This window comes from Epinephelus lanceolatus, chromosome 17, assembly GCF_041903045.1.
Source record: "Epinephelus lanceolatus isolate andai-2023 chromosome 17, ASM4190304v1, whole genome shotgun sequence".
Classification (NCBI taxonomy): domain Eukaryota; kingdom Metazoa; phylum Chordata; class Actinopteri; order Perciformes; family Serranidae; genus Epinephelus; species Epinephelus lanceolatus.
Window position 1 is genome coordinate 6,759,710 of NC_135750.1, and position 16,662 is coordinate 6,776,371.

At 40.2% G+C, this 16,662-nt stretch overlaps 1 protein-coding gene across 1 annotated transcript in view; it reads left to right on the top strand.

The window, feature by feature from the left end:
• The window catches only part of nrg3a (neuregulin 3a), a 536,209-nt gene that overhangs the window by 467,224 nt on the left and 52,323 nt on the right, over positions 1-16,662 (top strand). The window contains exon 4 of the mRNA XM_033642364.2: positions 12,087-12,110. Within this exon, the coding sequence (XP_033498255.2) occupies positions 12,087-12,110 (24 nt within the window). The remainder of the gene's footprint in view (positions 1-12,086; positions 12,111-16,662) is intronic.

A 16,662-nucleotide genomic window follows, 5' to 3' on the forward strand; every position in this document is an offset into this window, starting at 1 on the left:
TTAACTGTACAGTGAACGTGTCACAAACACAAACCAGGCAACTGAAGAGACTAAAAAGCTTTGAGGAACTGCAGAGTTGGTGATAATTCTCCCAATTCCACTTACGTTTAATAAGAAAAAGTTGGTTAGCAGAGCTTTAAAGCTTATTTCCCTTCTCTCTCTGCCACTTCCACCAGCCTGCAAAATGAAAATGACTCCTGAGTGTGTTAGTAGTTTTTTTTTGGTGGTGTTGTTGTTCATTCCTGTGTTTACTGTGAGTGGGTTTTTAGGTAGTAGAGTAAGCTGTAACTTGATCCTCCTCCCCAGGCCTGTTGTTTGGACGACTCTGATTTATGGATGCAGAGCAGACAGCTTCAGATGAAAGAGTTTCTGTCAGGTCAGAAGATACAGATACCTTGTTGCCATAGCAACTGCTGCGGGCAAAAACAAAAAAGACGAGGGATACAAGGGAGAGAAAACAAATGATGTAACGGGTCAGCGGCAGATGACATTCAAATCCAACAATGACTGAGACCGGCATTCAGCAAATAGATTGTTTGGGGATTTTTAAACACATATTTCTGCTCTGCACACACACACACACACACACACACACACACACACACACACACACACACACACACACACACACAACACACACACACGTTAATCTGTCAGGCTGTAGCATGCTACAGGATGCTCCTTTCAGTTCACAGACATGTGACCTGAACAAAATATAGGAAAGCAATTTGAAAAACAATGAAACCACTTGTGCACAGTATAATTTTCTTGGCTGCTGACAATGGTAAATTTCAGGAGCGTTTTGCATGTTGATGTTATTTCTGTTGAAAATGTTTGTAAAACAACAAAAGTAATGAGGGTGAATGTAAGTATATTGCAAACCTCCAGGCAGCAGTTATTGCAGTTTTTTCAGCAGGATGAGATAAACATTTCAGATATGTTGTTTTGCCTCTCACCACATAAACGCATTAGCATATTCTGACTACTAAATACAAATACTGCTCTGATAATAACAATAATGCTTGTTGTTACATTGTCATTTACTTCAGTGCACTAAAGCAAGCTATGATCCCAGTGGATGTGCACACACACCTGCAGTATCTCATAAACAACAAAATACTGTGTAACACAGAGCAAGAGTGAGCCAAAGTGAGAAACCGTGGCTCACTGTTGCATCACATGATTGTGTGACTTATTCATATTGAATTTCATCAAAGCTGAACAGTGGACAATGCAGGGCGATCATTTAGTTTCCCTCCGCTCCTTCAGATCCGCCATCTGTCAAAATATCAATTTATTTCCCACTCTCCAAAGAGTGCTGAGCACTAATTGGAAATAGCATGCAGTGCATTCTCTGTTCTGCACACATGGAGAGGGAAGCTATCAAACAGGCTGAGATGTGAGCATGATGCAATCACCCCCTCATGCCCATCTGTAGAATAATTCATTTTTTTATCTGACGGACAGATGTAGAAGAGATGATTATGTGTGTTTGTGTGTATGGCTGTGCACAAACATTATCTGTGCTAAACAGGGTGACACAAAAATTTGCATTGAGAAACATCTTTTAAGTGCAGCCCGCAAAAAGAGGAATTGACTGACTGGACTGAGAATGATGATGCAGATCAACAGATTCCATCATTGCAGTTCATTCCTCCCATGCAAATAAACAGGTGCATCTCAAGTCTCAAGTCTCTTAATGGTCATTTCCTCGCTTCTCAATCCCCGCTTAAACAGGAAGTTATTGTGGTGCGCCATTTGAAAGACCGCCTCAAAGCTCCTATTTCTGCTCTGATGAGCAAGGATCGAGGAGAGAGGAGGGATCTCTGAGGACCAATGAGCAAGGACACATGAGAGCAGCCTTCACAAAAGTCTTTTATTGGCCGTCACGACCCCATATTGTATTGATTGCACGCTGCAGCACATCGAATTGATCTGATACATCACAACATACAGGAGTGTCATACTGTAGTGAAGACAGATAGGAGAATAACTCAAGTTTGATATTTTATTTGTTTTCTGATTCACCATCTAGTTAAAAAACAGCTGTGCAAATTGTTTGAACAACAAAAGACAGAAAACTTTCTTAATTTATAGAGATTTTTCTTTTTGTGATCTGTTATATTTCTCATTAACTTTTATTATAGTGACAATTGAAGTCAGAGAGTCTGTCTGTCAGCAAGAAACACTTTAGATTTCCAATCAGTCACATGTGAAGCTGATCACTCCTGACCTTCGGGTTCAATTTTTCCTGAAACATTTTGACTAAAAAATAATTTCCAGTGTTTAGAAGACACCGTAATCATATTCTGGGTCATTGTATCATGAATTCATAATCAGAATATCAATAAATACAAGTGCAAATAATCAATAAATAATCTAAATGTATTGTGTGCCTCTGAGCAGGACTCTATAAATACAGGAAGCAGGTTGTTATTGATGTGCAGGTGCCTTAAACACTGCTGCTCTGCCAGTGATGATTGTGTGTCTTTATCATATATTATATACTTTCCTCTCTCCTCTCATGGTTTCCTTCCATCTCTCCATGTATCCTTAGTGGGAGAGACTGAGATGCATGAAAAAGACACAAGGGAGGGACATGTGGATGCAATTTAAGAGACCTAAAATGCATCCTATGTCAACTGCACAGTTACCAAACCCACCTCAGGACTCTGCCATTCCTCACTTGTCCTCTAGTCACCACTGTTGAGGCACAGCCACTAAAGGCAGTGGGTTAAGTCATTCGCTCCCATCACACTGTACTTGGTGCTACTTCCTGTCACCAGCCTTTTATAATCTTCTCATCGAAGACTCAGATATTACAAGAGACTGAAGACAAAGTCTTTTCTAGTTTACTCTTTATATGATGCATTTTGTGTTTTTGCAAACCACTGATATGTTATATTTGTACATTTCATACATATGATGTACTTCACATTGCATGTATATGAGCTGAGCTTGTCATCAAGAGGAGGAGGTGATGGTGGATGCGGTGACACTTAGGTGAGACGGCTCTTTAGCTGCAGACAGCAGCAGATGATTGTTTGAGACCAACAGAAGTGGATGTTTTTGAATAGCAGTTTGTCCTGCTCTGTTTGTAGCAACCAAACCATGTATTTTAAGCCCAAACATGATGCTTTCCCTGACCTTAACCAAGTGTTGTTTGTGCTTAAACCAAGCCACACCTTAACCTCAACACTTTGTCAGTAATTTTGGCATCAGATACTGACAAACTGAGGCACCTTTCACGGCGGTATCATATGTACCAGGCAGCAGCTATTCCCTGACACCGCCAGCAACAACCATACCACTGGTTTGTCAGTGGACGTAGGCATCAAAGCACCGAGACACTGTTAGTAGCAGAATGATCTGCACCAGGCGACGACTACTTCTGATGCCGCCGCCTACTACCATAGAATAAGGAGTGAGAAAGTCCACATAGGGCAGGAGTGGAGGTGGCTTTTACCCACGATCCTCCTATCCATTTTCGTGTGAAGCCAAAAGTCAGTGGAGTTTTTCTTAAAAACATTGTATTGTGATGTGTAGCACGCTAAAGTAGCAACATATATTACATGACGTATGTCACGTTTAATAAGAACCGTGCTCATTTCACGCCAAACCATGATGTTGTCTTCTACACCTAACCATGTGCTTTTATTGCCCAAACCGAAGGAAATAAATGTGAATGCAAAGTGTTTCAACTACGTTTTAAGTTTATTTAGAAAAAGACAACATACTGTATATGTAACAAACAGAAACTACATTTTCTGTGAAAACAGAAACGCTACCGTCATATTTTGACATTTAGGACATACATGTTTTAAGTGTGGATGAGAACACGTTGGCTAGGTATAAAACATACAAATACAACAGTGGTTTGAAATGCCAACATTTATTCTGGTGACCAATGGGCTGTAGTTTTCAAAATGTCCTGCTGATTTGTTCTGAGTGGATGACACAAGACTTGGGTTGTGTTTTAGGAAGAGAGCTTTATTTGTGGCAGATTTTATTAAATGATGAGTTGAAGACAGCATGCACACCTGCTTATTTAGTGGTACAGGGAATCAGGTCCCAAAGATAAGTTAACTCATTAAGAAATTGAGATTCACACACTTCTTCACCTTTGCATTAATCTATTTAAAAAAGGTTGACATTTCACTCTCAATTAATAGGTACCAGCACTTCATTTTCGGTGTGATGTAAATTAAAAAAGCAGCTTATTTCACATATCAGCTGGGCACTTGAATGTATGACACAAATGAAAGACAAAAGTAAGTAAGTTAAAAGTACAGTGACGAACAGAATGTCATGAGGCGAGCACAAAGCCTTGCAGCACACCACATGTAATTAATCATGTTAAAGCATGATAACCAGCAATGGAGGCTGACATTTTCCTGATTGATGGATAAGATATTAATTAGCAGTAGCATTGGTATTCCCACAGATACCAACCTCAATCTGTCAATTAAAATGACTAATCAATTGTGTTGATGAGTGTGGTTCAGTCAGACAGCATTAGTATTAATCATCCTCTGATGAAAGCAGACTGAAAGCACTAACCCTGAAACCCCTCATTTAGAGTTTTCTGTTTTTATACAAATGCTGCCATGTCTTCCTTTATTTCACTTTCACCCTTTTCGTTGCTTTGATACAATATGGTTGTATCTGAAATATTTTTTAACACAGCAGCAAGGCCCCAACCAAGGCCACAGCCTTTACAAGAGAAGAATAGACACCCAGCTGGCTGTGATAACCACATCCATGTTTCAATCAGGAATAAAAGATTGTTTCTGCATGCACTCTTTTTTATTGTGTAGGTGTATCTCATGGCCTTTCCTCATGCTACAATTGACATAACTTAATCATCTGTCAGGATTTAACTAGATTAACCAGGCTTGATAACTCAGATAAATCCAAACTAATTGAAAGAATAAATCACAAGGGCTACTATTACATTTAATGATGCATTATGTTACGCCATCACCGCTAGTTTCATATCATATATTCATGACAAAATATGATATATACAGTAGCGTTCTCAATGAGTGTGGTCTGTAAATCAGCGGGGTGTATGTCCCGGTGGAGGTCAGCTAATCTGTCTTCCACTGTGAGGCTCACTCCAGAGGTGGAAGAAGGCAGGAAGCACACACACACATAAACACACATATCCAGCCTAGCCTATCGTCACCGCCATGTGTGGGTCCACAGGGAGGGGAAGTAGGGCGACACGCTACAGACTCCCCGCCACCCACACCTGCCTCCGCTTCAGGCTGCAGACACACAATCACACACATACACACACACCGAGTAGGGAGTATCTACTTTCATATAAAATGCCACATTGGTTTGAGTTTCTTCATCTGAGTTCCTGGATGGCGTGCGGTTTATTTGCCACGAAGAATGTAAATGAGAAGGATTAGACATTTCAAGGACATTTCAATGGGCTTTACAGTCCATTCATGTCAGGTTCAATGTCCACAAACAGCGGAGACATACAGCAGTTTCAGGAGCACTGCACTGAAGACATTCTATATGCGATACACTCTCATTTTGTCAACAGATTCAGCTGTTATAAAACACTGTCTTTAATCAGCCCAGTCACCAGAGGGAAATGTTGGCAGTGTGTGATTTTGCAAATGTCTTTTACATATCATATCAATATTTTAATATGACGTAGCATATGAGGAGGTGGAGGGAAAGTGGATGGCGTGACATCTGGGTGAGACGCCTGCCAAGATCCAGATAACTGCAGACCACTATTTAAGATGAACAAACAACAAAGCCAGTTGTGTTTTAGCAACTTGTCATGTTTTTTTAGCAACCCCTTACTGTTTTCCACCCAGGACTGTGCCATGAAAAGAGCATACTTTAAGCCAAATCATAATCTTCTCCTGGTGGAAATGGGTCAGGGTTAGGGTGATGGTTTTTGTGCCTCTAACCACACATTGATTGCAGCATTGTTAAAACATAATGGTTCGATGTTTCCGCTGCACAGTAACATGAAAATATTATGTGTTTGTGGTTTGCAGAAACATACAATGCCAACATTTTTGCTGGTGAAATGGGTCGCTTTAATAGCTTATTAGGGTTAACCAAAGGCTTTATTGTGTTTGAATAAGAAACCTGAAAATAGCCAGTGTATTTTTAATAAGTACATTTATCTACAACTGTTCAATTTTAGTGCCTGTACTGAGTATTTCCATTTTATTCTACTATACTTCAAAGTAAAGAATCTCCTCCTCTTCCAGCTATGAAATTCAAATGCTGCTTACATGTAAATGCATCTGCAATAATAATAATCCCAAAATAAGATTTATAAAACTTGACCTTGTTCCATTCTGTTGGAGAGTTTCACATATATTCTCAACGCGTTCTAGTTCTTGATTGCAGCTCCTTTGACATGATGTTTACACAAAAAGATATATATTTAAATGCAGATCTGTGTTTTTGTGATTGCACCATTCCATCAAATGGAAATATTCTCGGTGTCTCGTTCCCCAAAATTCAACCTGAAATATTCGGTATCTTTGAAAACTTAGAGAGCTCCTCTTGCATCTCAAAATAAAGTTCTAGGGGCTATGCTTTTGAATACTGGGCTTTTATTTGTGTATCTTTGCATTGTACTTAAATAAAAACTCTGAATACTTCTTCCACCACTGCACAAAGTGAAGTCTTCAATCTTAGAGGAAATATTTGTGGTATGAATTCAAAATTGAACCCAGGTTATCAGAGGCTGCTGCTGATACCTGTCTCTCACCTCAACAATATTACTCAGATGTCTAGAATCCTCATTGTGTGCCTCTCTCTAGTAAACCTTTTTTGATGTGAAAACAATATCCATTTTTGTGAAAATGTATCTCCCAATTTTGGACAGTTTCCAGCCTGTTTTGGATTCAGATGTGGCGTCTCCAGTGGTATCTGTCGGCCCACCAAATCATTCAAAGGCCATCAGTTTCCACAGAGCGTATTTAACATATGACACTTGGTGGGCCCTTCCATCTAAAGTGGTTTACAGTAGCAGGAGTGCATACATCTTGTGTATGGGTGGCCCCAGTGGGAACTGAAGCTCATATCCTGACAGTGCTGGTGCTGATATATGCTCTACCCACCAAGCTACACAGAAAATGAAATCCCTAACCTTGGCAGCTTTAGTGCTGGGCTCTACTCATTGAGCTCCATGGGAAATTGAGTTTCTAACCCTGGCAGTAGCAGCGCTTATAGCTCTACCCAAAGGGCTGCAAAACTGCAAAAATTTCAAAGGACAGATCATACTGTCATTTTCCTTTGGCTCTGTAGATACCAATGGGGTCACCACGGCTAAAAATACATATGGAAAACATATGTATGTATATATATCGTAACTTAGTTGTGATCCACATTTTTTATGCATAATACCTTTTATTTAGAGCATCACATCAAATTCATATTTTTGATATATCCCATAACAATTGACCTTTAGCTGGTCCAACAAGCTGTTGGAGTAAGCCTGGAGCCCGCACTGTAACTAATTGCACTCCCTGAAGAATCATATTTTTGGAAAAATGAAAGAGTGATTCCAGAGAGAAGCAGACAGAGGGGTCTACAGTCTGTGTTTGAAGGATATATCCAGGATGTCAAACTGACTCAGCAGCAACAACAGGTTAAAAAGACAAAGATAGTTAGAAGCTAAAGCCGAACTATAGGCTACAGATCACAGTGTAAAAGTGAACCACCACATCACTGCTGATCGCCACACAAGACAATGAATATAAAGGGAAACTTTGCTGATATTCAACCAGCTGTGTAGCATCGCAGTGTGTGCAGATGAACGGTGTTTGGCCTTACCAGCACCTGGACCTCCGTCACCAGAGGTCCAGGTGCTGGTTATGTTCAGACAGCTGGTTGAATATGAGCACTGGTTCCCTTCACTGGTTCCTGTACAGCAGGGTCGGTCTTTGTTTCACTGTTATAATCATTAAAAAGCAAAAGCAACATGTGTATACATTCAGTAGGCTATATCTTCAGTAGCTAGCTAGCTAACCCTACACTTTTCAGGGTTTGATTTTGGTTTTGGAACAGGGAAGAAACGTACATCTTTTTCCAACTTCTCCAGGTAACGAGTATCATTAATACACGACGTGCCCCAGGCACAACATTTAGCTCCAAATCCACAAAACCAGCCTGAAAATGAAGAAAATCTGTAACGACTGCGTTAGAGTCAATGGAGCACAGCTGTGTTGTTGTCGGACCCTGGTCTGAGCCGACCTGATGCTGCGTTATGATTGGCCAGTCTGCATCCAGGGGCGGGACTTGGTGATGGGTCTGTTTTCAAAGTTGTTTAAGTTTTGTTTTAGTGAGTGAGGTTTAAATTTGGGGGAAAACTTAACAAAATAATATAGCCTCAAGGCCCAGTTGTGAGCCTCTTACTGGGCTTTAAATCATATGTTATGGGGGGAATGATGTTGACTAAGATTTTGGTTTCCAGGGATGGTTTTGCTGTAATCAAAAAAACCCTGCCTTGGTTTAGTCTACACTTGGGTCTTCTTTATCACACAAACTGCATGACATTTATCTTCACACAAATAAGTACAAATTTCTTGTGAGATCAGAATGTTTTGTCTTGTGATATTTCTTGGTGTTCTTTGTATACTGTTGCATTATTCATTTTGTTTAATTATTCTGAGAAATGTTATGATTTGTAACCTTTGCATTTAACCCAACAAAAGACGTCCCTTCATTCGCTGCGTCTCTCATCCAGTGTCTTGAACACTGTTATAAATACACAGCATTGTTGACTTTCTTTGACAGCTATAGTCAAACTGTCAGTGGCTGACAATTATTTGTCAAAACCTGAATTTAGATTTTCCAAAAGCTTTCATGTGGGAGTAGTTTATCTTGTTCATCTCCTCCTGTCCTACACCGAAGGCGTTTTTGAAGGGAGAAATCAAGAAGGCAGTGGAGAGAGGTCTCTGGGTCATTGGTAAAGTGAAAAATGATCCGCTTACATCCAGGCTAACATTGCCCGATAAGATTGGGGGCAGATTGGACAGAGCTTTTCGCATTAGAAAGACTGGCTCACCCACTCTAAGATGTAGGGCAGGGCCACTCAGGAGATAAAGTCACTGTCACTGTGGTAAAAGCCAGCGGTGACACCACAGACATCAGCACTTCCTCTAGATTATTTTCTTACAGTCGGTGAGAGTTATATTGCCAGTCCTGCGGAGCCCAGGGAAGCGTCTGTGAGCCAAGTCACTGTGGTGATGATTAGGCTTTAAAACCACAACTCTTCATAAGTTTTAACTTTAATTGAGCTGATTGTTTTAAGCTGCGGCTTGTTTTTGTTTTTCAGTAAAGCCAGATTAGGACACAAGTCATAAACTAGTGTAACCATATAACCACAGTAAATAAATAGTGGAAAATTAAATATAATATGAACAATATAATAAAACAAGTTTTGCATTAATCAAATTGCACTATAATGGTGAATTTTGCACATGCTAGATGTTTCTCTTCTCTCAAAGCAGCAGAAACCTCACAGCTGCACTCTACCCCTATAAATGCTTGGCTGGAAAATTGCTGCAGAAATGTAATTGTGGCTTCAGTGTCAAAATGTGAGCCGTTTATGAAACCAAAATGACCTTCAACCTCGTTTCCCTGATATGTTTTACTCTGCAGAACGCACGCGAGCTCTCACATTTATGCTGTTCAGGCATCAGGGATACACGCACCAGTGTGTTGTTTGCTCAGCTTTTTGTCTGTGTGTCTGTGTGTGCACATACTTCTTTGACGGTGGGGACCGCAAACAGCATAACACAAATCTGAGTTGCATTATGGGGGTTAATGTTGGCACCAGGTTTTGATAGCTATTGAAGCTTGCCTAGAGCACTGGTTCCCAACTTGGGGGTCCGGACCCCCACTACAGGTCACTAAAGCTTGCACAGCTTTCTTGATTTTTAAGAGATGTAAAATAAAAAAATAAAAAAGTTAAATATACAGTAGAATTTTATCTCAGTATTGCTTTGATTTCTGTCAATTAAACTACTAGATTTTTTGTTTGTTTGCATGTTTGTTTGTTTTTATTACTATTCAAATCATTAACTTTAAAAAAAATCTTACAGAAAATCTTACAGAATAAGGACAATCATGTTTTGCTTTTTTTTTTCTTCTTCACATAGGCTTACATTGCAACAGGCTCATAATAACATTACCTGGCAATCAGTGGTGTAGTGGAGGGTATACTCAGGTATACGGGGTATGCCCACTTCTTTTTCTATCCAGTTACAGTATACCCACCTATCAGCTAAAGCCATTGTAATACATAGGAGAGTGTGCCCACTTCCTCATCGGTAACCTACCTATCTACCTAGTAGTACACCCACCTCATCAATTACCACTACACCACTGCTGGCGATGCTAATAAGCGTAACCAGAGTAACTATCTCCTGCCTGCCTGCTCACGGTGAGAGAGAAGAGGTAGTGATGACACTGAATTACTCTGAGCAGCCAGCAAGTTGCTAAAAGGGTGTGAACAGTCTGAGTTCAAAGCATTTTTCTCACCTGCAGTTTCTCCATGCCTCTCTTGTGTTTTGTGTCGTCCATTTTGGCACAGTTTTTATTGCAGTTGCTGTTTAATGAAAGCACTCAGCCCAAAGGGGGAGGGGTTTAAAGATGTGATTGGCCCAGCCCAGTGTCAATTAAGAAAATATAGCAATGGGCCAGACTACCTGTAAAACTGGCAGGTCAGACAAAAAATAATAATGATAATAATAAAAATAAAAAGGGGGATAAAAGACAGTTGTGTCAGCCCACTGGGAAACTCCCCCGATGTGCCAGATGGCCAGTCCACCCCTGGCCTTGTCCTGCATTAGAAAAGTGTGCAATTAAAACAACCAAAGAGCCAATAGACCAATGGCCAAGCATCAGAGAGAAGGAGACACTGAATTTGTCCAAAAAAAACCCCTATAAAGTATGTAAGATTGAGATAACATATAAGATAACATTAAAAAAAAAAAAACTACTACTGACAGAGAATTGTACAAAAAGTTCTTAAAAAATCAGGAAAGCTCATCTATGATGTAATATTCACAGGAAATAATCACTGTTCAGTTTGATTGTGCAGTTTATCAGTTGTTCTTTACGGTTATTGATATGCATTGAATAAAATATAAAATAGCCATAAAATATGTAGTCAGGGGTCATCAGTTTACACAATGATAGAAAGGGGATCCCTTAGGAGAATATGATGGGAACCACTGGCCTAAAGGGCTTTCTGACACAAAAGATTTCTTGGTGAAGGTTAGGAAACAAATCATAGTTTAGGTTAAAATGAACAAATCTCTGCCAGAAAGCCCTCGAGGCAAACGTCTCCCATGTGCATTATGACAAGGAAGATAAAGGTGTGGAATAAAACAGGAGCACAGGTTGAGTTCCTTTTCATCTTAAACTGTCTGACAATGTCATAATGTCTGATCTGTGCAGTTTTTCTGTGACATTAAATGGTTAATGTTAAACAAAAAATGTTAGGTATTATCAGTGCAAATCCCAGCTAATGTGTTTCATCAGGACTGCGTGTGTGTGTGTGTGTGTGTGTGTGTGTGTGTGTGGTTTGATCAGATTTGACTGACAGTGACCGCACACCATGAGCAAACGACCCTACAACTGTCATCAGATTTTTCCTCAAATGTTGCCAATACTTGTTTTGCGCATGGGAGTACATGACGTCAACTTGAAATCTCTATTGAAATAATTCCATCGCTCATATTACAAAGCTGAATGTTCAGGGCCGTAAAGGTTACATTCAGGTGGGGTTAGGGAATGCAATATTATTACGCAGGGTCCTCACAAATACAGTAGAGCAAGCATCCATGTGTGTGTTTGTGTCATTCCCTGTAACACTACTAACATGTGCCTTCTGACTCCATGTGACAACAGACAAAATACTGATACAGCAGCTCACATGAAAGAACAACATGTCAGTGATGATCCGGCTATACGCTGTGACACAATGCTAACGCACACTATTGTTAATAATAACTTTATTTTCTCTCTTTCTCCCTCCCCTCCCCTCCCCTACCTCCCCCTCTCCTCCCTGCCGCCTGAAACAACAGATCACTTGGGCATCGAGTTTATGGGTAAGGAAGCTTTTCTTGTCTTGCATCTGCATGAGTCACGACCGTAAACATCGCACTGCTTCATATTAGATCAACATTATGCTGTGTGATTGCTTACATACAGCACATGCATCGTTCATGACACCCAGCAAATGGCACACGTGCCTAATCACATACAGCATCATTAAATCATTTGACATGCAAACAACAACGCTGTGATGAATACAAATGGCGTCTATATGAATGCTCACATATCCACAACCACCAGCCTCTCTCTGTGAACACACTGTACAGTATTTCTTTGAAATATTAGACGTAATCTTTATCTCTCTCAACTCTCTCGACACATATGTGATTATGTATCATTATTTTCTGCACCATCACTATCTTTATGCATCCTCTTTCCCTTCCTCTTCCTCTCTTTCTTTCTCTCACAATTGCTTATGAAGTGTCCCTTCAGAATTCCAATGTGCTGCAGTCTCCTTGGAAACAGTGAGAACAGAGAGGCGGGCGGGGTACAGTGAGGGAGTTTTTATGATGTTGGCTCTGTTACCAAATGCACTCCTCATTAGTGCGTGTGTGTGTATGTGTGCACTTGCATGGCACATGCTCAAAAAGTGTGTTTCTGAAGTCCTTACGTATGTGAGTTAGACGAGATTCTTCCGGCGATTGTGTGTCGAGTGTTTGTGTGTTTCCAATGCACATGCCTGCGAAGCTGTGCAGGTTGGATGCCAGCAGCTCCTCCTTGTCACTGCCAAGCTCCCCTCTCCTGTTCTTGGCTCTCCTCGCAGGCTCGATGTCGGGTATCACAGCTGAGGAGCGCTAGTTAACGACGTGGAAGCTTGTTGTTAACTAGAGCCCCTCACTCTCTCTGTTGGTATAATTTGGGCCCTTTCCACACAGACAGGTTGGAAAAGCAATGGATCATCGAAGAAAATGGCCTCCCCCTGGTTTGAAATCACTGCGTCTTTGTTCTCAAAGTGAAATTTCACAGAGACAAGCAGAGCCATGCTTCTTTTTCCGCGGCACGACCACTGCATTAGTAGTCGAACGAACTAAAGCTTTTTTTTCAGGGAACTTGCTGAGACTATGCAAACTTGGCAGTGACAGATGATCTTTTCCACAGAGCTATCTTGCAGGTTTTCCCATTTATATTCAGCGAGAGGTTTTATGCCTCTGCAACATTGTTCAGGCTGCCACATTTTCTTTGCCTAGCTAACATCTCTAGTCCTGCCAATGTCTTCCCCAGCATTGTGTTAAGCGGTGCACAGATAAGCACCTCCCACACTCAACCCTGGTTGTCAATGTCTGTGGCTTTGGAAGCTGTTTCTCCTGAGAAGAAAATAGTATAAGGCTTACGATCCACTGAAACAATATACGAGACAGTTAAGTAAATACATACTGCACAATATGGGTTACTTGTGAAGAAAAAATGTTTGAAGAATAAAACTTGGATTTAAACATCTTAAATCATCTTTCCTGCATCATCTTGTTTCTGTTTATAGCAACACATGCCATATCATGTTCTGGGAGGACCCTTGTCTCCTACAGATGGACATGATTTCAGTCAGAGACACTTGTGTCAAGGATCTGACCATTTATAGCAAACGATTAGTTAGATAGATTTGGCTCTGATCAGATAAGGCTTCACTAGATGAGGGAATCAAAGCTGCAACAAGGTTCCTGCTGGGAGGACAAATCCCCCTTTAATAAACACATCAGTAGTCAGTAGTAAAGTCCACCATCTACGCCTGTGTGAATACTAGTCAGCTGGTAGCCAATCAACTGATAAATGAGCCGCTGATGATGAGACATGAATGAAGTCGTTATTTCCGCAAATCAAGCACGACATCAGTGTTCTGCATGAATCAAGCAGTGCTCATTTTTTGGTTTTGATTTTAGCTTTGATGGGATAATTCTGGTTTGTGGGAGTGTTTTTTAATAGCTTTGGCTAATAGGTGATATTTCTAAGAAGTTATTTGGATGAGAATAGTGGCATGGCAACATTGTAATCCAAACTTTATGTTGTGAGCACCAATCACAGTTTATAAACCAGCTTTTTTGTTCATTTGTGATCTATCATACTTGTTGCTGTGAGCTCACAGTTGACTGACCGCTCATTTTCTTATCCAATCTGTTGCAAGGTCAATGTATTCCCAGGTCTCTAAGTATTTTAGTGAGTATTCATAACCGATGATGATTAGTAAATCTAAATAAATAAGACCCAAGTTGAAACAAGGTCCAGTTGTCCTTTAAAACATTGGCTGCATAAACCCATATCAGTTTTATTCAGTTCAGGCCTCTGCATTAGTTTGGATCCATCAGTGTATATGTCTGTTACAGCTTTTGATTTTGCTACTAAACCTAATCAGTTAATCTAGTTGTTATGCAGTTGTTGGTCCCATGTAATCTGAACAACATCATTATAAATACATATTGTATCCAGTCAGTGGCCACTTCATTAGGTACACCTGTACAGTCTGATGCAATCCAGTATAACAGCCCTAATATCACATCTGTCCTTACAAAACCTCATAATGTTTAGTTTTTGCTGCCAAGTTGCCGGACATAAATGTTGGCATTGTACGTTTATTTATTATTTATCTTTTTGTGTGGTCCGGGGATTTTTCTAATAGAAGATATTTTGATTGATAGCATTGAAACTACAGGTGTTACTAACAGTATTAATGTCAACATTTCATTTAGGTGTACCAGTAGACCATCCATGTACACCTGGGCTATTGCATGAGAACAGCAAATGGAATGCATCCATTTTTAAAATACGTGTTATTATGAGTTATTGAGCACTATTAGGTACTGCATTAATTAGTCAGGTAGTGGAATGATTGTTAAATCATTTGCTGCTCTGCTGTTGCTTCAGTCTTTAATGGGGTATTTAGTGTTGCACTAAAGTTAAGACAATCAAAAGAGACAGATCTTTAAAAGAATGGTCAAAATTGTCAGCCCAGTCACCACAAGAAAATGTTGGCAATGTTTCTGCAAACCATGTTAAGTTTGCATGTTTCATACGTATCATATCAAAGTAAAGTGACGTAATGTTTAAGCTGACTTTGTCATCTAAAAGGTGGACGGGATGCTGGATGGCATGACACCTAGGCGAGACGCCTGCTGCCACTGTTTGAGATCAGCAAAGAACCAAACTGTTTTTTTTCCTGGCAACTCATCACTGCATTTCCGGCAGCTTTTTAGGCACCAAACACAGGTGTTTTTTAGCAACCCATCACTGGGTTTCCAGTTGGGATTGTGCCACCACAACTGGGTATTTTAAGCCAAAACATGATCTTTTCCCAACCAGAACTACACGGTTTTGTTCCAGGCTAACCCCAAGTTAACCACAGTGTTGTTAAAATGTAAAGTTTCAATGTATCCACTGCATATTTACATACAAATGTAACCTTGCAGAAACATACAATGCCAACATTTACTCTGGCAGTGGGGTTGGTTTCTGTTGGGATATTGGACTTCTTTGTCCTTCCCATTTTTTTCCACTTACTGTAGTATAGACAAATTCGGCGAGCGATTTGTGTATGCCGCCATCTTGCGGCGGCGCCATTGCTGCGGTGACATATGTCAGTCATCAATTCATTATGCTGTCATGGTGAACTGACTCTCTACAATGACAGCATCATGAATAGCTGGATTGATGATGTTAGACAGTGGCCTCCGGTAACTGATGAAGGTATCTTAAATGAGTACCGATATTAATTTAGAAATTAATCATTTGTTTGAGCGATAAGCAGGAAAGATTAGAGTAATAGGGAGATAATAGACTGTATCATTAAACACTGTGTAATATAACGTTAGCATACGTTACGTGTGCTGACGTTAGCAAGCTAGCAGCATGACATTTAATCATTATGGGCAGGCTACGCGACTAAAAACAACAACAACACGTGTTTGTGTTTTGTTTTAGGTATTCAAGAATATTTTATTGATCTCCTGGCCTCTGATGACCAGAAAAACGACAATTACAGGTCTCTGACTGAGGGTCAAAATTACCTGAGCTCCGGATGGGTCGGGCAAATTTTACACCACCTTTCAGACGACCATCACATCATATTGAAGGCGATCAATCAACGCTGCTAGCTTGCTAACGTCAGCACACGTAACGTATGCTAATGTTATATTACACAGTGTTTAATGATACAGTCTATTATCTCCCTATTACTCTAATCTTTCCTGCTTATCGCTCAAACAAATGATTAATTTCTAAATTAATATCGGTACTCATTTAAGATACCTTCATCAGTTACCGGAGGCCACTGTCTAACATCATCAATCCAGCTATTCATGATGCTGTCATTGTAGAGAGTCAGTTCACCATGACAGCATAATGAATTGATGACTGACATATGTCATCACAGCAATGGCGCTGCCACAAGATGGCGGCATACACAAATCGCTCGCCGAATTCGTCTATAATGTCATCTTATACAATACAGAACCAGCACTAACTATAGCCTCAATGCTAAAACATATAATTTACTTAACACCTCTATGACATCAACAAAAACCAAACCTTGTAAGCATCACCAAAGCAGACTTTATGCCA